General features: G+C 44.1%; 1 protein-coding gene across 5 annotated transcripts in view; it reads right to left on the reverse strand.

Moving 5' to 3' along the window:
- RGS6 (regulator of G protein signaling 6) overlaps window positions 1-20151 on the reverse strand; it is a 505151-nt gene that overhangs the window by 25513 nt on the left and 459487 nt on the right. For 4 of the 5 annotated variants that reach the window (XM_075927285.1, XM_075927284.1, XM_075927288.1 and 1 more), the window contains 2 exons: window positions 18225-18314; window positions 7664-7717 (listed from right to left, as the gene is read on the reverse strand). In XM_075927285.1, coding sequence (XP_075783400.1) covers window positions 7664-7717; window positions 18225-18314 — 144 coding nt within the window. The remainder of the gene's footprint in view (window positions 1-7663; window positions 7718-18224; window positions 18315-20151) is intronic. The other variant, XM_075927286.1, reaches the window with a different exon arrangement.

The raw sequence follows: 20151 nt of genomic DNA on the forward strand, positions 1-20151 counted from the left end.
GGGGTGGGAATGAGGGATTTGGGTGTGGGAAGGGGTGAGAGGTGCAAGCTCTGGGAGGAAATCTGGATGCAGGAGGAGGTGGATGAGGGAACGCTGGCTCGGGGAGGGGGCTCCAGGCCGGGCAGTGTTGGGGTCAGATGTAGGGTTAGGGTACTAAGTAAGCCACAGACTTCTGGATGTGAGGGTTCAGGAATTTGGGTTAGGGTATGTGAGGGGCTCAGGGCAGGGGGTTCCAGTGTATGATAGGCTCAGATGTAGGGTCTGGGGAAGGGGGAATGCAGGAGTGTCATGATGCTGTTGCCAGGTGGGGGCTTGGCCCCAATTGGGGGTTTGTTGGCCAGGCTTCATTTTCAAATAAAATACTATGTCAAACACAAAAAGTTTCTGCATTGTCTTTATTTCTGAGAAGGGCGGGGAACCTGTTTTGAGTCAGGGGTCACTGACCCACAGAAAAGTGAGTTGGGGCCACACAAGTGAGATGCAAAAAAACCCTCCTCCAACTCCCCCCCGCCCCGAGCTTCACTAATGTGGCCCCAATTGTGTTGGTGGGAGCAGGGGACATAGTACTGGGGAAGGGTGCTAGTGGGGACAGAGTTCTGTGGCTGGGGATGGGAAGAAGGGACAGGGTGCCAGTGAGGACAGGTTTCTGCGGCTGTGGACAGGGGAGAGGGAACAGGGTGCCTGGAAGGCAAGGGACAGGGTGCCAGTGGGGACAGGTTTCTGAGGCTGGGGAGTGGGGAGAGGGAACAGGGGAGTGGGGAATGCAGGGCACTGGGGGCAGAGAGTCCCTTGCACCCGCCCCCCCCCCCCCGAGGGAAGCTGGCACGTGCCTCCTCTGGGGCCGGTGCATGCCTCCCGTGACAAAGCCAAACCCCCACATGCACCTGCCCCAGGGCCAAACCCCCCTCCTGCGGTGCAGCCAAACCCTTGCGCTCGACTCACCCCTCCTGCAGCTCAGGGAAGCCGCCACACTCCTCCTCCGAGGCCGATACCCCCTCCCACAGCGCACCCAGCATGCCACAGAGCTGTGGGAGGGGAGCAGCCAGCACACTTCTGGAACCCCCAGAAGTGGCGCGAAGCTGCAGGCAGGACTCCCATCCACCCCCCAGGAAGCTGGCACTACACTGGAGGTAGGTAGTGGGGCTTCTCGGGGGTGGGGGTACCCGAACGCCTCACGATCGACTCATCAAGGCCTTGCAATTGACCAGTCGATGCAATTGACCGGTTGGTGACCACGGATCTATACTTCTAAGGAGAGATAGGTTAATTCAGTTTTGGTCATGTTACTCCAGAAAATCGTAGTAAGTTAAACTTGCCACTTGCCGGGTGCCATCTGCTAAAATGAGGTAGATTAGAAGAGACATTGAAGCAAGGAGAAGAGGGGTAACCATGTTAGTCTCTATCTGCAAAAACAAGGAGGATTCCTGTGGCACCTTAAAGACTAGCAGATTTATTTGGGCATATGTTTTTGTTTGCAAAGACCCACTTTGTCAGATGTTCTGAATGAGCTAACAATGATACATAGGGTACATCTAGACTACATGCCTCTGTCGCCAGAGGCATGTAGATTAGGCTACTGGACATAGTAAAATGAAGCGGCGATTTAAATAATCGCCGCTTCATTTAAATTTACATGGCTGCCGCACTGAGCCGACAAACAGCTGATCAGCTGTTTGTCGGCTCAGCGCGATAGTCTGGACGCGCGGGTGTCGACATCAAAGGTTTTTGTCGACCACCCAGGTATGCCTCCTGGGATGAGGTTTACCTGGGTGGTCGACAAATACCTTTGATGTTGGCAGGGGAGCGTCCAGACTATTGCGCTGAGCCGACAAACAGCTGATCAGCTGTTTGTCGGCTCAGTGCGGCAGCCATGTAAATTTAAATGAAGCGGCGATTATTTAAATTGCCACTTCATTTTACTATGTCCGGTAGCCTAATCTACATGCCTCTGGCAACAGAGGCATGTAGTCTAGACGTACCCCTAGTTTTGAGCAAGATGGAACTGCTTTGCTAAAATGAACACTTTTGGGTGGTGCTGGATTACATATCACTTTGTATTAAGTGCAGCATAATGAAATGCTATCCTTATTGTATGAGGAAAGGTCAGCAGAACTGTACTTAGCCTGCTCTGAATGAGGAGTTCTCTCTAAACTGAACCTCATTCACTCAGTAGGGGTTAAGGATGCCAAATCTCAGGCCATGTCTACATTAACTGGAAGACTGCTGCTGCTGTGATAGATGTTCTGGAGTTTAATTTAGTGAGTCTAGTTAAGACTTGCTAAATTGAACTTAGAGGATGTCCACACTGGTGTCCGGTACTTCTGCTTTTGTGAGGAGTAAGGAAAGTTGACAGAAGAGTTTGCTCCCATTCGCCTCCCACTGTAGGGAGCCGCACCAAGCTCAGTTAAGGTAAGCTGACTCCAGCTGCCTATTCTACATAGCTGAAGTTGTGTACCCTAAGCCAAGCTGCTGGGTCTAGTGTAGACTTGGACCCAGTGAAGAAGAGAGAGGATGGGTGCAGGTTTGCTGCCAAGGGGTGTGGGCTCTCCTAAGGAGCTTGGGACAACATTTGACTCTCCTTTGAACTGTTCAAAGACAGAGCTAATTAGACTCCACTGAGAGTCCTTGTTTTGTTCAGGGATCACTAAAGCTGAAGTCACTAATAAAAAGCTGCTGAGTCTTACACCTGGTGTGATGCACTGTAGCACTGAAAGACACCGCACTTTCTTCACTAGCAGTGAGGGTCCCCATTACCCTCTGAAATCACTGAGAGCTGGACTCAGCGATGGAAACTAGACCATGATGTTGTGGCAGAGAGACAGAGGTGGCAATAGGATATTGGCGGCAGAGTGAATGACTGCAACAGCAGAGTGAATGGCAATGACAGTGAGCCAGCTGCCGCAGCAGCACAACAGCTGAGGTAATGCTTAACGATACCACCCCCCCCCAACTCACTATCTATGGGTGATGAACTCAGATGAATGTAGTTCTGAACAGCAGGTCTTCACTGATCAACGACAGGAACTGTGGGCGTGGTGCAGTGAAGGGAGAGGGAGTAATGTGTTAAACTGAGGCAAAGGTTACCACCCAATATGCTCTGGGGTTGGTGTTTGCTCATGGTAATTTGCTTCAAAAGTGTGATTGTGGTCCCTTCCCCCCCAAACTAACGCTGAGTTCCTTTCCCCCATTTATTACAACTTTTCTGAACTCGCTTCTTGTGAGAGTGGAAGTATTGCCTCTCAGAGACACCCAAAGGTGGGTTTTAATTTTCCCAGATTACTAAGTGGGGGCTTAAGTCACTTCTGCTTTGTATTGCTAAGAGAAATCTCTAGATGTTGAATCTGGCCCTTGTTGCCGCTGACTCCACCTAGTAGAAGGGTTACATATGTTTACATCCAAAGTGTATATCTGTCCATACATATTTTCAAGACTAACCCTATTAGAAAAGAACTTTGCATTGCTCCACACACAGAGCTTTCATGTGAAGTCAGTGACAATTCTGTGTAGAGAAAGCTGTGAGATCTGCCCCCACAATATATACATGGAACACCAATGTTGTGCTGTTGGCAGTGACAACATAGCTGTTACCCTGGGCTGTGGTGCCATCGGGAGGTGGGATGGGGGGCCAGGGTTTGAAGGGAGAGTGCGTGGGGCTAACTAGACAGCAGTGCTGATGATGCAGAGGCAGCCACAATGTACAGTGATATGTTGGTTGCCCTTGTGTTAATTCCTGGCTGCGTGGAGGAGGCCTGAGGCTCAGAGGGCAGAAAGGAAAATACAAATAAAAATATGAGCTGCAAATATTTCATAAGTTGAGGCATTATCTGAAGATATCTGTCAGGTTGTGTGTTGTCAGGTAAAGTGAAATGCAATGCCCTGATTCTGCAAGTGGAGCTGCTTTTGGTGGCAGCATAGAGCTCCACCTGGGGAGCAACTGCAGAATATATCCTTTCCTACAGAGGGGTCTTGGAGGTACCTCCTTGTGGAGTTGTAGAAACTAAGGTTGAGGATGGAAAGAATCATCTTAATCAGGTATTGCTCTTCCTTACTCCTCATTTGTCTTCCCTGAAATCTCCAAGTTTCTGGCTGGCTAGTGGGATGCCACAGTGTCTTTTCTGGTAGTAGTCTACTTGCTGTGGAGTTAAACTACATCACCCGAGGAAAGACTTTGATGGTAGCAAGAACCCCCGGACCTGAAATTATTTCTAATTGGTTTGGGGCTGAGCTCACAGAGCCAGGATTGGACTTTGCAAAGCATTGCACCCAACTAAGAAGGCAATCTGGCAGCAACTACAGCTAAATGTGAGACAAACACTGCAAAATATTTTGTGGTTTGACAAACCCATACAACAAAATAAGCTTTGGCCTTTTTCTCCAGTGCTGTGAATCTCTCTTCTCACTCCTTTATATTTATCAAACAAGTGTGAGAAGCCACAGGTCCTGCACCCAGGGCCATTGGCTGCTGCCACATCCACAATTCCACCTGTCAGCTCTGCCGGAGACTGGCAAATTGGGAGCCCTACAGCTGTACATTCCACTGAAAGTACCACCCACAAAGGCCTGTTTGGAGGAGCTCTGGAGGCTCTAATTGGACCAAGTCCCCTATATGAGCCAGAAAGGGACCCAAGAAGTGGTCTGCACAACAAGGTGGATCCTGGCTTGCTGTTGCTACTCCCAGCCTAGTCCCTGGTTTGTGGATTCATCATGGCCTTTTTCCTGGTTCTTGCCCTTGTTCTCTGACTGACCCTTGGCATGACTCTCTGACTCTAATACCTGCTCCGGCCTCTTGCATGGTTCTTGTACACAGTGAGCACAAAGGTGACCTAAAACTACCCCTCCATCTCTGTCTTAAGTGCCTAAATGGTGTAATTGCAAATCAGGCCAAAATAATATTGATTGCATGATGATAGGCATAAAGGTGAAAATTTAATAATACGATCCGTTTTCCTGATCTCATAATATTTTAAACAAGAACATTTCTTTTGTTTAAAGTGACACTAACAGGTTAAAAAGTATATGGGTCAGATTTCAGGCAGCATAAATTGGTACTGATCCATAGAAACCAAAGTACTGTCACACCAATTTATACCAGCTATTAAATGCAAAGAAATAATTTACACCCTTGTAACCAATAATATTGCAGTATCTAAACAATAGACTAATCTATGATGTTTGCCTTGGCTATCTTTTACATCATACTCCTAGCACTCCAAATGAGATTTTTATACTAGTCTTGAAATCAAAATGCTAAGTACCATATTCTGCCCTGTGTTATGCTACTATAAAACCAATTACTCCAATGAAGTCACACTGCAGCAGTAAGTCAACCTAAGTTATTCAGCTCCAGCTACGTGAATAACATACCTGGAGCTGATAAAGCTTAGTCACCTTACTGCTGCTGTGTCTAAACTGTGTTGGTTCAACAGAGGATGCTCTCTTGTTGATTTACCTTAGGCCAGGTTTACACTGGAGGAGAAAATCAATAAACGATACTAAGGGTGTAAAGAGGTGGGTAACTGAGAAATTGTGTAGTCGACACAATTTGTATCGACTACACAATGAGTTGATAAGGGAAGGTGTTACCCCCGCTGTAGCTATACAGCTTAAATGAAATAATGTAGCCTGGCTCCTACTACATTTAAACTACAGAGATGAAGCAGGGGTATCTCCTGGACCTGGCATGAGCAAGGATTGAGCTGGGTTTGCTCAGTCCAGGAGCTGGGACAAAGCAGCCCCTGTTTGCGGGGGTCCCAGCAGGGAGTTGGGCCCCCCCGCAGACTGGGGCTGCTGCTTGTGCAGCCTCTCTTCCCCCCTCCTCCCACAATGATGCCTCTGAGAGGTTGCAGTGAGGGGGCAGGAAAGCAGCACTGCAGAGACAGTGTTGGGGGGAACTGGCTTTTAAGCCGGCACCCCCCAACACCAACTCCTGCTTCCTCCCTCCCTTGCTGCCTCTGATAAAGAGGCAGCAAGGGGGGGAAACGCCAATAGTTGACTTAAGTACTCGATAAGCCTAGGCTTATCAGGTAGTCAACTAATTGACTACTTTTTTACATTCCTACAAAATACACAACTCTATTTACGTGATTTGCATAGCTGGAATCGACATGTCCTGCATCAATTTTCTGGGGTGGCCCCATAGTGGGAGGTCGACAGGAGAAATTCTCCTGTTGACTAACCTTACTCCTCACAACAAGGGGGGGGGGGTACCATGGTCAATGGGGGCACCTTCAGCATTTGATTTACGGGGCTTTACTAGATCTGCTAAATCAAACCCAGGAAGAGCTATTGCTCAAGCGTTGCTCCTCCGGTAAGTGGAGACATGGGTAGAATACAGAGGCGGATTTGGGGCAGGGTGAGTGGCTGCCCCGGGCCCCGCGCTTGCAGAAGCCCTGTGCATGCGCCATGTCAAAGGCGGGGAGGGGCTGCGAAATTGTGCTGCCCAGGGCCCCGCAGCACTCTCATCCGCCCCTGGTAGAATACCAGGGTAGAATACTAGGGTTGACTGGAGAACGATCTGTAGTCGATTTGGTGGGTCTTCAATAGACCTGCTAAATCAACGCCCCCCACCATGCATTGACCCAGCTGTAAACGTAGCCTGAGTTACTCTCACTATATATTAGCATAACTTGCAGCAGAATCTGTCCCCAAGTGAAAAAATATTGATCCTATATTTCTTTTGCTTTTCTTTTCTCTCACTTTCTGGCATTTTAAAGACTATATCTACAAACACACAGAGATGAGCAGAGTAATATTTTGTATATGATTCTACTATAAACACCTTATGTCCATCATATACATCAACCGTATAAAGCACTACAGAGGAAACCTGCCAGTAGAGATAGCACACATCTCTGGAGTCTGCTAATGTATCAGATGCCACAATTGAGTTTTGCATCAGAAAGAACCCCTTGATGCCTTCATATTATGTTATAGCTCACACTTACCTGGGTAGTATCCCCTTCTCTGTGTATGCAAATATTTCTTTATATATGATGTACACATATGTATTATATACACACATATATGTACACACAAATACAAGCATATGTACCATATATTCACAGCACAATTCCTTGTTTACAAAGTAGTTATGAAAAAGTAATAAAGATCATCTTCTTTTCACAAGATCTTGTACTGCACAGTAGCTTCTAACATTCGGCTATCATCTCCATCACCATATATCACCTTCTTACAACACCTCCAACAAATCTGAGCTACCAAGGAAGTTGTTACACTTGATATAATAAAAGGTGCGATATGGGTATATATGCAGTTGTGTATATATGTTATTATTAACCATGCATAGAAATCAATATGAATACAATATAAATGATGCTATAATCATGCTGTTCTAGTACAATTTGCAGGGGAAACCATAACAAATATTGTAGTGTGAAAATAGCAAAACCATAATCTGCCTTTAATGCTAAACCAAAATTGGTCTATTGATGTGGTGATTTTTATCCAGAATGCACATTATAGAATTCTGTTCCACTTGCACAACCCCCTTTTTTAAGTGCTACAGTGTAGGTGAGCTACTTAGAAGAAAAGCACAAAAATGCTATCTGCAAAAATGTTTTTAAAAGAAATGAAAAGTTTAAGCACCAACACCCCACAACTAAAAGTAAAACGCTGAGGAAAGAAAACAAAATAAGGAACTTACCACACTGCGAGTGAACTTTTCTAGAGAAGTTCTACGACCTTGCTCATTCTCTGGCTTTAAGGGGAAAAAAAGTGGGGAGAAAAAATACAGAAAAAAAATCTTCAGCTTAAATGCAGTTTTTTGAAACAGCAGTAAAAGATAAAGAAGCAAAAAAACCCAAAAACAAAAACCCAAAATAGCAGCAACTGCTGTTTGTTGCTACGGCAAACATAAAACCCTTAAAGAATGAGAGCCACCAGCTACCTTAATTGTTGGAGAATGTCACCTTTCTTCTCCTCTGTTATAAATGTGGCTCTGATTTAAAGCTATAAAACAGGGTTTGTGTGGCATTGTGTCCCATAGCCATTGTTATTGATCTCTTGTTGAACTTTCCTTCTGTAGCTGTTTGTGCAGAGACCTCGGATTCTGGTTAACATCTGCCAAACAGCTGATTGGAGGCTCCTATTCAGATTTTAGAAAGAAGAAGGAACCACATCAACTTTACAATTTTGGAGGTAGCAAATATAATACTGGAGAAAACAGTGTTGGAAACAGAGCCTGAACTCCTCTGTTTACTGGGAAGGAAGAAGCAGATTTTCACCACACTGCAGCACTCAATATGCCTCACCCCTTCTCAGGAAAGGCTACCTCCAGCAAATGCATACTGCTGGGGAAAGATGAGGCCATATTTTTGGCTCTGGTTTTGGTTAATACAGAGCATAGGGGTATTCACATGCTAGAAGTCATAAAACTTCATTGCAATAAGACTGAAACACATACACCATTGGCTTATTAATATTTCCATGAGGAACATGGCTCACCTCAACACTGAACAATGTTTCATTTGGTACAAGACAGATTCTTTCCTCATTAGAGGTCAAAAGAAATTGAGTTATCGTCATGTTTATCTGTATGTTGAATCGAAAAGACCTAATAGGGGGAAAAAACCCACCACCAGTATACCACACCACCAACCTTTCCACTAATTGGCTGCATTTAGACATCAGTAAAGAGAGGTAGAGAACACACCATGTCGCTACATTTACACAGATCTGTCCAATCCAGCAGAACAGCTGCAGATAAAGTATTCAGGAATTTGAGAATCAGCTCTTAAAGAGACTTGAGGAGTACAGTGAGATACAGGGCACCCATCCCACACTTGACCATTTTCAAAAAACCTAATTGAAAGGGTCTGCAGAATGCTCTCAGTACTGATACATTCTCTGAGGAACAAGCTATTCAGAAGGAATGCCTATTCCATGTAGTGCATGATTAAATTGGTCCAAGCATAAATGGGTACTCTCCATTTTACAGCTGTATGGTCCCATCTCCAAGATTTCTTATAGATAGATTTGACTGTGTACAGAATAAAGTGGAAATACTCACACCACAAGTGACAGACTGAGGATATCTCTGTATCAAACTGTGAAACCTAGTTTGTTTCAGCAGCTCTGTTTTGTACTGTAACCTTCTTGGAATGTGACCTTCATGTTGAGTTGCAACCTCCAGGGTCGATTAGAGCATCCATTTTGGGGCAGGGACTTGGAGCTAGTGGAAAATTCTAAAAAGCTGAGACTGAGGAAACAAGGGCCATCAATACTGGATAACTCTTCCCTAACAGAACAATAGATTTTTCTACCAGGACAGTCATTGACTTTGAAGATGATGGGCACATAGCTGAAAGAGAAGTGCTTCTTTAAGCAAGAGGGCAGACTACTGCTACTTGCAAGTAAGAAAACAAGAAGGGCTGCCTAGGCACATCCTGGACTCACAAGAAGTGGGAGAGGGGAGATCAGGTTTGGGAATGTTCAAGACCTATAATTCCCTAGTGTGCTTTGTTTAAGAGCAAAGTGCATGGCTAAGAAATTCCTTTATTAAGCCTGCTTTCCTGGCTCATCTGTTGCTGAATGAGTTAACTGAAAAAATGAGATTCCACAGCCAGGTGGCTCCTGGGGGAACATGTCTAAGCAATTTGGACATATTCCATGGCCCAAGAATAGCATCAGACACAGGGGATCCATCTGAGAGATCCATGGTCAGGAACAATGATGAGTCATTACCCATATGCAGGAGTCTTAGAAGCATATGGGTTCTAGCAGGGGGATCCACTAACTACTGGCTGGTATACATCAGCTCTACAAATTATGGAGAGAACAGGAGAAGATGGCCTATACTTTGTTATTGAAAACCGTAGAAATTGTGTGACTGTAGAGAGAAAGCTTTGAGACAGAATCCTGGAAAGAAACTTATCTGAATGTGGTAAACCAGGAAAAAGATTATATTGGAAGGATACAACTTACACTGTTGAAGAGGGAAGAAGAGAGGACCATGCATATGAGCTTAAACCCTTAAGAGAAACAGATACAAGTGAAGTACTTCTTTAGAGTTTTCTGCCTGTGATTAGCTCACAGCTGTGACTTCAGCTGAATATCAACCCAAAGGGACACAGCAGGAGTACAGAAACAACAAACAGAAGATACAAAGAATCCAAAAGGAAGACAGGTGAATTGACGAAGGCACCTGTAATTGGCTATGTGCCAAGCCGTTAGCAGACTATACAGATACTTGATTACATCTACCACCAAAGAGCAGCACTTTAATGATCAATAAAACAACGTTTAAAAAACTGTATTCATTTACTGTGATTTTTAATGATAAGTAGTGAATTTCTGTAGTGTGGGAAGAGGAACTGTGAAACTCTGCGCTTTCAATATTGGTGTTTACCTTTGTAGACTACATTGATATTCATACTCCAGCATCATGTATAAAACAATGTTAAATTGAGGGGTTAGGTCAAATATGTTAAAATGGCCAGTGTAATTCCAAACTCGACCACCGGGGGAGCTGTTCATTATGGCTTCCATGTGGTACACCAGCTGCACTGCTTTGCACTGTATAAAAGCTGACATATTAAGTAAATAAAGGAATAATAGGCAAGGGATGGTGCAGACAACTGGACTTTTCCCTCTGATTTTTGTAAACTGTTGGACATTCAGAGAAACCTACCCTGCCCAAAGAAGTCCAGGATAAATCAAGATTGGGAAGAGTCCCGCACAGAAAGACGACCTCTGCTTGGAGTAGTTAAGGAGAAGTTGTTGTAAGTGATGGTATTAGTCTCATTGCATTAAATTTCTGATTTCCAAGTGAATGCTTAACGTCTGTGAATTACAGCCCTTCTACCTAACCAAAGTGCAACACCTTCCATGATGCCTGATTAGTGCCCGTTGTGACAGTGATCTTTCTGAGTTGGATTTCTTTTGAACCTGTCATAATTTGGTCACTGTATCATAGCCACTAACTTTGGGGGACTGAACCAGGACATTCAGACCTGAAAGCAGAAATATTTATTACTGGAGCTAAAGGACCAGACTCGATAGCTAAGGCCTATAACAGATCTATAGTGTGTGTGGATTGGACTTGGTGCAAGGAACATACTTCATAAGCACACCACAGTGTGGGAGTGGAGGGGAAGGTGGAAGATACAACAAGCCTTTAGACTCACTCGTGTGTGGTCTGCATAAGAGCAAGTCACAGCTGCAATGGGGAACGACGGAAATGCTTCCTTCTAAGCACTTGTAGGTGGGCATGTCCCCCTAAGGAGACACATAGAACAGGTAGGGAGGAAGTGAGGCATGGAGCTGCCCTTTGACACAGATTGGGCCAAGTGCACAAGCAAGAAGCAATCCAGAGGACAATACAGACTGTGCAGTTTCTTTGCATGTTAGAAGCACAGTCCTTTCCTGAGAGTGGTGTAGCTAGGAGTGGAAAAGTGGGTGAGCCCTGACTTTTGGGTAGATGAGCAGTGACAAAGTGCTAGCTCAGCTTCTCCCCTGACAACACACCCTCTTCTTAGCCCTGATGCCTTTAGACACTGGGCATCACCTGGTGAGCTAAGCACGTGCATGGAGCTGCTCGGAAAATGGCAAAGCAGAGCTGTTGGAGCGTAGCTTTCTGAAGGGCAGGTGCATAGCTCGGTCTTGGATCTCAGGTGCCTGACTGCCACTGTGGCATCATTACACCCATACTCAGAGCTGGATGGGCCCGGACCTAATTGAGTGGGGTGGGGCCCAACCGTGATTGTGCCCCCTACTTCTTGACCTCTCATTGAGGTGTTGAAGCTTTGCCTTATCCCCAGCAATGCTCAGTGCCTTAAAGGCAAATGTTTTACAATGAAATGTCACATTTAGGCCAGTGGTTATTAAACTCTTTCCACAAAACTTATTCTCCCACATGACCTCTCTGAGGGTATGTCTACACTACCCCGCTAGTTCGAACTAGCGGGGTAATGTATGCATACCGAACGTGCAAATGAAGCCCGGGATTTGAATTTCCCGGGCTTCATTTGCATAAGCCGGCCGGCGCCATTTTTAAATGCCGGCTTGTTCGAACCCCGTGCCGCGCGGCTACACGCGGCACGGGCTAGATAGTTCGAACTAGCAAGGTTCGAGGACGAGGCGTGAAACGAGGAGTACAGATAGTTCGGAATGGCTTGCTAGTTCGAACTATCTAGCCCGTGCCGCGTGTAGCCGCGCGGCACGGGGTTCGAACAAGCCGGCATTTAAAAATGGCACCGGCCGGCTTATGCAAATGAAGCCCGGGAAATTCAAATCCTGGGCTTCATTTGCACGTTCGGTATGCATACATTACCCCGCTAGTTCGAACTAGCGGGGTAGTGTAGACATACCCTGAGATATGTTCTGACCCTATCTATGGAAACAAAAAAAGGTCTGTAACAATTCACAAGCCTCACAGTGTCTTGTCCCAGTTATGATTCTTATAGCAAACATAGGAATAGTTTAACATCTATATTTGGGGGAACATGGTCCCAAACCAGCAGCTGCTGCTCTTTGGTCACCCAGCTCAAAAGGCCGCTGGGTGGCATCGCAGAACACAGAACTGGGAGGCTCAAGAGCGGTGGCTTCTGGCTGAGGAGTTCATGTCGTTTATGACACGAGAGGGCTGTTTTTAATCCTTTTCCTGTCCTGCCCTGCAATACCCATTCCTACCTGCTGCCAGGCCGTTTCTTGAATTTTTACCCCACACCCACTCTTATGGCAGTGGGACCTGTGGGATCTCAGATCTAGAGCAGGGCTCTGCTCTGAAGGCAGCATTGCCACTAGTAGCATTATAGAAGTAAGGAACATAATGGGGGCAGGCGGAACATGAGGGCATCCTACTCCCTTTGTAGAATGATGCATGGAGGCTTAGAAGTTTCTAATCCTTTGGGGTAGGGAAGGGGAGATTAAGAGGTTGCTCATTCCTTGTAGGGGTGAATGAGGACTCTGATCTCTGCCTGGATGAGTTGGGAGGGTCCCATTCCATTGCATAGGGAAGCAGGATGTTTGTGGGTGCTGGTGGACAGACATTTGCTGAAAGCAGCATGTCCAGCCACTGCTGGGACAATTTTATAATTTAGATGTGGGAGTGGGACCCCACAGGGGCCATGGGACTCACTGACATAACAGCAGGAGTTTGATCAAAATTAAAGAAACCATGCAGGAGTTGGTGGGAGTGAAAGTGGGTATTTCAGGGCGGGATTGAAAAAATAATCCTTCTGCATTGTGAACCCCATGAATGCCCATAACCAGCAACCCAGTGCTTTGCTGCTGCCATCCACAACTAGAAGATCTGGAAACAGGTGTTTTAGAAAGGCGAGACTCTGGAGCTCCTTTGGGTAGCAAAGGTTCAATTCTCTGGCAAATTCTGCAACTGCAGAATTGGGGGAATCTCTGGAACATTATTCCAGGCTAATGTCATTTCCCTTTCTTAGGGAAACTGGAGTGGGTGGTGTAAATGAACCACACAGATTTGGTTTGGGGCACTAACTTTTTGTATCAGCTGACAAGCTACAGATTATATACAGTTTGTTCTCTTCTAATACTGAAAGGGTTCACTGGGCACTACTATCTGAAAAGTTAGCCATACTAAGGTCTCAAATGAAATCTGCCTTGCAAACACTCCCAACATGAACAATACCCTGCAGGAGATGCAACAGCCCAGAGTTTAAATGTACAGTAACTGTCTAAGGTAGCTACAGAACACCAGTCACCCTAGTCTCTAGTTGTTGAGCAAAGCACTGCATTTTTTTAATTAAAATAAAAAGCAATGACACTTGGCTGCATGCCAAGCAGCTGATGTGCACAGTTTCAGCAGGAGTGCATGCTTGTGCTGGCTGTATTGCTCTCCAGCATTTCCTGCCTGCTTGTCTACAAAATGTGTGACTGGCTACGTGTTATTGAGGTAACCGCTTGCCTGTCTCGGTCCAGCTCAAAGCAAAGCTGCTTGAGGCTCTGTTGCAAAGTGGAGGAAGGAAATTTAAAAATAAAGTGTAAGAATTTAGAAATACAGAGTAAGGGTCTCTGCACATTGATTGAACACATGTCAGGTAAAGCACAGGAAGTGCATCAAAAATACTTTGAAGTATGACAACAATGCTTGTACAGACACACACACACAAGGTAGTTCAAGCAGCCCTTAAACATGCAAAAGGAAAACTTACCTTCATCAATGGTAAACAGATCAACCTACCGTACAAGCTAACAGTAAGATACAGATACTTAACATTCTAAAAAAAGATTTTATTATAGACAACTGAGCAGAAAAAATTAGGTGAAGAAAAAATCCTGAATATTCTTCACTGCATTGCTACATTCCCCCTGCCCTCACTGGTTAATTATTTCTCATACTGTTCAGATTTGTTGTTCTTTTGAGGAAAGAGTTTGTTAGCATAGGGTAGCAGAGACATTAGAAAATCAATTACAAATGATTATGAACACAGTTAGGAGGAAAATCCGTTGGCATTCTTGTGGCACTCAAGTAAAACTCTAGCAAGAAGAGTGAAGTCAGTTGCAGCTCCTTCCTCTGAAGAGACTGAGAAAAGGATGGAAAGGTGCTCAAGTTCCTTTGAAGGGACTGCAGAAGTGGGTGAGTAGGTTTTTCAAGGCCTAAATGTAACAGTAATTTCTTTCTTACATAAAGTTCACTGTTATCGATGGGCATGGCCCTGGCTCTCAAGGGGAAGACAGGGGGCTTTTTGCTACTATAAAATGTGGTAAGATATGTATCAGCAGAAATATGGGCAGACTGATGCTTGGTCTCGTACAGCACCGGTGTATCATGTTGTGTGTATGCACAAGAAGTAAAACTCAATGGGTAGGTAAGGGAGTGCAACAGAACCCAGCCCTGTGTCTGAGAGATGGGTGCTGACAATAACCTAATTATTCCTACTAGAAGCAGGAGTGAGGCTGACAGACAAAACGGCTAAATGGCTCATCTGCAGGCTTACCAAGCTAAAGTCCTTTTCTTCTCAGAAACATGGAGGCATTGCCTACCTCCTTCCTCTTTTTCACCCTTTTTCACCCTTTTTCACAGTAAGGCAACAGGCATGTAGGGAGACTTACTTCTGTGCAGTGCAGAGACCTATACCTTTTTTCTTACACGTACCCTCCAATTACACCCCTGCTGAAGCCCAGTTGTGCATTCCCAACAGCATACCATGGATTTAAATGCTCCATGCCATCATACAATGGTACATATAAAAATGACAGTGACAGGAAAGAAGAAAAATTCCATAATGAATGGAGAAGGAACTCCTAGCCTATACATGGCCCATGTCCATCACCTGTGCCTCCATGAGTCTGTGTACATGCTGTTCATTTCCCCCTCTCCTCCTCATAACTCTGCCAGTATATTTGAACTCTGGCCCACAAGTCCCTTTAGCTTATTTCAGTTCCAGACCCTGGATCAGAAACTCTCACATGGGCAATTGTTTTGTGATGTAGAAAATGATTGTACTTTGCTTTGCATTTACATAGTGCATACTATATAGATTTGCACCTGAGGATATCAAAATATGCCAGACATTTTTACTGATATTAATTAAGACTCAACATGTTGTCTACACAGGTCAGTACTATTATCTGCATTTTACACAGTGGGCAGTATAAGGCATACCGAGATTAAATGACTCACCCAAAGTCACACAAGAAAATTAGTGGAAAAGCTAGGCAAAGAACACAGATCTCACAACTCCAAATCCTCTACTTTTGCCACAAAGCCCATATATGGGCTGAAATGTATAACAATGACCCAAAACGAGGGGTGGTGGTGGCCAAAAATACATTCATACAAAAAACTTAAAATGCAGGGAGATTCATTTCTTTAGTGTAAATAACTTTCTGTAATCTCAGTTCCATGATTCTGCATCTCTGCCATAATTAATAGTCAACAAGAAAGTGAGGGCACATCACAGGTATGGAATGTGGGCCAGTTTTTGGACTAAAATGAGTGTGAACCCTTGAAATGAGGGATATTTGGGAGGTATACCTAACAAGGGCTCAAAATTTTGGGGTGTAATCCAAGCCCTACTGAAGTCAATGGCAAAACTCCCACTGACATCACCAAGGCCAAATTTTTATTCGTGAGATTTAAACCCAAATCCTCAATACTGAAAGGGCTAGGGTACCCCATGTTTTTCACTTACCCCCAAATCCACATTCCAGGCTGTATCCGGAAGCCCTGAAGGACTCTCTCAAATGTACTGTAAAACTACCAGGTAGGTCAGCATAAGGAAGCTTTATTCCCTATCAGTCTCTGTGCTTTCACTGGTACTTTTGTAACCCAGACACCTACTGGGTGTGGTTCACTGTCCCATCTAGTGGCACTGAGACTGCTTACAGAGAGAACAATGAGTCTGCTCTACAGCCTTAGTTAATAGCCAGCTGGTTTTTAGCTGTTGCGGTAGAGCCTCATGTACTAAGCTCCAGAGGTCTCAGGTTCAATTCCATCTGTCAGCATTACACAATGTCTACTAGCCTAACATAGTGAGATATGCTTTATGTCTGCGGATGTAACTTTAATTCCCCCTCCCCCATGTACATTATATTGGTGAATGATTCAGCTTCATGATTTTTGTCACTGTCTTCTTTTTCCTTGGCTATGTTTACTTGAGTTCCCAACATCTCTTTCGGAAAGGAACTAGATTCTTATTTCCACTGTAGAGTGAGCATGCCACTGAAATCTGTTCCTAGGGGTCGCATGAGAATCATGCAAGTCATGCTGAGAGATCTAGCACTTGGTCTGACAGCAAGCAATGATTCCAAAGAAATCTTTGATTCAACACTGGTTCAGTTAGGAGGAGAACTTTTCTTTGTATTAACACATGAACCATTCGGGCCCAATGTTTTGAAAGAAAGAGTTTGAGAGGGAGAACATACAGGGATGCTCATAGGGATAAGACAGCAAAGATTTTTTAATTTTTTCTTTTCCCTCATCGTAGGGTGTCCAAGAGTTTTAACTGCATCCCCTTCTTTCCCTCTGCCTCTGAATTCTGTCCAGGTTTAAAGAGCACCTTAAAATTTCAAATGGCATCTAGGACTTTGCTTTTCTTTGTCTGGTCTTCACTTGTCTAAAACCAGCTGGTTTTAAAACACAGGGGCAGCTCATGTCTTCAGTTACACCACTGCAACACCAGGCACAACAGAAAGTAAAGTTTAGTTCATATGCACTTTAAGGACCCATAATACCAATGAGTATGTAAAAGCCAATGGGATTTCATTGAGATGCGCCAATGCATTATAATTTGACAGCCCATGGAGAATGAAGTGAAGAAGCAGCAGAGCGCATGGTGATGGAAAACCACAAGCTCAGACTGCAGGAGTTGCAAGTTAATTGTATCTTGGGTTTTGTAAGTCTGAGACCTAAATTGTAACTGGGTCACAGAAAGAGAGGTACACGTACAAAAACATATTCTCTCTGGCAAAGTACTGGAGTAAGCTGGCAGGTAGAGAAAGCATTTAAACAAGCCACAAATGCAGAGATAAGTATCTTACCTTCCACACCCTGCCCCCCTTTACCCAAATAGAACTAGCAGGATAAGAACTCACTTAATCCTACAGAATCAATCATTTGCTACTCTGAGTTGGGGATTCCTGGAAGAAAATATGTTGCTAGCTGTGGCCATGCTAACACACAGGGGTAAAGGGAACCGAGGCCCAGGACTTTGGTGAAGAAAATGGCTGAAGTTCTTGGCTTCTCTCTGTGTTGCAATTATTTCTTGTTTAAAATAAAAAGCAAACATTTCCAGGGAGCAAAGAGCAGGGAAAAGGGGGAAAGGAGCAGGGGGTAAGACATTATGGGGAGGTCCCCAGATACGGCATCCCAACGGAGGACCACATGGTTTCATCTTGGATGCTGTACCTAGTCTGTTATCCTGACTAGCAAATTAACACATTTCTGGTAGCTAATCGTGATACAGGAGATCAACTTTGACATGAAGATGAGACAATGGACTTTTAATTCCTTGCGTCAAGTTGGGAAGATACTCATACAATCTGAGCATTTTTTCATATTCTGTATTTGACTGGCTTGCTATTCTACCTTTCCCTTACAATGGTTTCCAAAACTGCATATAGGGATGCCATACCCTGGGCCTTGAAGGAAACAAATGTTCTCATTCCTTTTCTAAAAAATAAAAAGTAAAAAATAAAAATGAAACAATATTCCCGTTTTCACACTAGCAGCAAGCAGCAGGCGAGAATCAATAGGCGCTAAGAGATGCAAGCATGTCCTTCCCAAAAGATACCTTCTTCTTTGCCAGCAATAAGTCTTGGTATGCGTTAGAACGGAGGAAACGTGCGTAGCTGTCACTCTTCATCAGCTTGTAAATGTGCTCCTGTGGGGCAGGAGGAAAGGAAAGATTGAGAATTGTTACCAAATACCATTCAGAAATCAGAAACGCCATTCAAAACAGTCCAATGAAAGGGAGAAGGAGAGATACAATTAGAAAGAGGGATTAAAGTCCCGGTTTTTCCTTTGTATTGTGGCAGTATCCTGGAGTCCGCATCCTGGACAATCCTGTTATGCTAGACACTGTACATCCTCTTCCAATATAAGGACCCTGCCCCAAAGAGCTTACATGTATTCATCTGCAGCCTAGAAAGGAGCTGAATTTGTAAAGCCCAAAGTTCTCAGAAACTACCATATTATGACCAGATTCTGCCATCTAATGCTACTGAAATCCAAAAGTCTACTGAAGGAGAGTTGTGCTACATAAATGAAAATAAGCATGAAAGAATCTGTCCCTTTTTGTCTGATTATCAAGTTTTGAAGAATGATTAAGAGTTTTCTCTGAGAGCATCATACTTACAATCGGATACTCCACTTCAGAGCTTTGGTGGGTGGAGTTTCTCTGCAATCAGACAGTGCTGTTCCCCCGCCCCCCATCTCTAACTCACTTGTTCAGTTTTAATTAATAATTCAAACTATCTTGAAAAACTCAGTTTTCTACTTCCTCTCTTAACTCTTAACAACCCTTGTGCCAAATGCAACAAAATCAAACCTAAATACACCTGATTGAGTCAAGACAGAATATCAGTAAAAAAGAGAGTCTTATTCACAAGTGGCAAAACAGGAATACTGGGCATTCCTATTAGTCTTTGCATGTGGAAATCTCCTTTATCTTGCTAAATTATGTATATACATATAATATTAAATTCCTCTCCTTCCCCTTTCCCTGCACTATCTAGGTGTTCATGAACCTTTAGGAAAAAGGGAGAATCAGTGAGTTGGCTGAGCTTCATATGTCCACAGTAGTGGCAAACCTAGCAAAGCTCCAGTATCGCTATAATTTTGCTCAACCCTGGAGTTGTAGGGTGTGTGTGTGTGTGTGTCTATTATCTTATTAAATTTTTTTCCTGCACTCTCTGTACAGTAGATATTGCTGGCAATCGTTTTACTTAAACACAGTATCATCTTTACCCTTTGATGTACTCTGGCATGGAAAGTCATTTATTTGTCAATTTTTGTTATTCACTTTCAGATACCACCGTCTTCACTGGCACAATGTTCTATATCTCACGAATAGCAGAAGATTTTACTGAAAAAAGCCTGTTTACAGCAAAGTCAAAGTCTGTCTGTCCTGCTGCATTCTTAAAAAAGAGAATCTCAAACAAGTATTAAACAAAAGAAAAGTGGGAGGATAATTTTATTTCCCAAGACTAATACAGCCAGGAGATTTAACTTCCCCTCTTCAGCAACAATAGAATATTTGCTCTATTTTTTCAGCATTGAACATGGAGAAGTCACAGCCAACACAAGGGGAAAAAAGAATGTGGACATAACGGGTTTGGTCATCAAAAGTTTCATGTTTTTCTTGTGTGCATGTGACTTACTTAACTCCCACAGCATTTCAGTAAGATTGTAGGACTCAATTGTACTAAATTAAACCAGATGATGACTGGCTCAAGTTAATTTCCTCTTACATCACAAACTCCATTCCCAACAAGCAGCATTTCATAACAGGGCTAGAAATCTAACTATGCTAAAATATATATAAGGTTTCCCCCTCCTGGGACCAAAAGCAATACAAAAATGATTCTCTCTTAGGTTAGAAATATTTGGAGATATGACATTCCTGGTCTTTAGAGAGTAAGTGTGCCTGAGACTGTCATAGAGGACCATTGTCTGTGGAGAGACTGGGCCAGTCCTAGAGATGACATTCCCAGCCTCTG

Source organism: Pelodiscus sinensis, chromosome 4 (assembly GCF_049634645.1).
Source record: "Pelodiscus sinensis isolate JC-2024 chromosome 4, ASM4963464v1, whole genome shotgun sequence".
Taxonomy (NCBI): Eukaryota; Metazoa; Chordata; order Testudines; family Trionychidae; genus Pelodiscus; species Pelodiscus sinensis.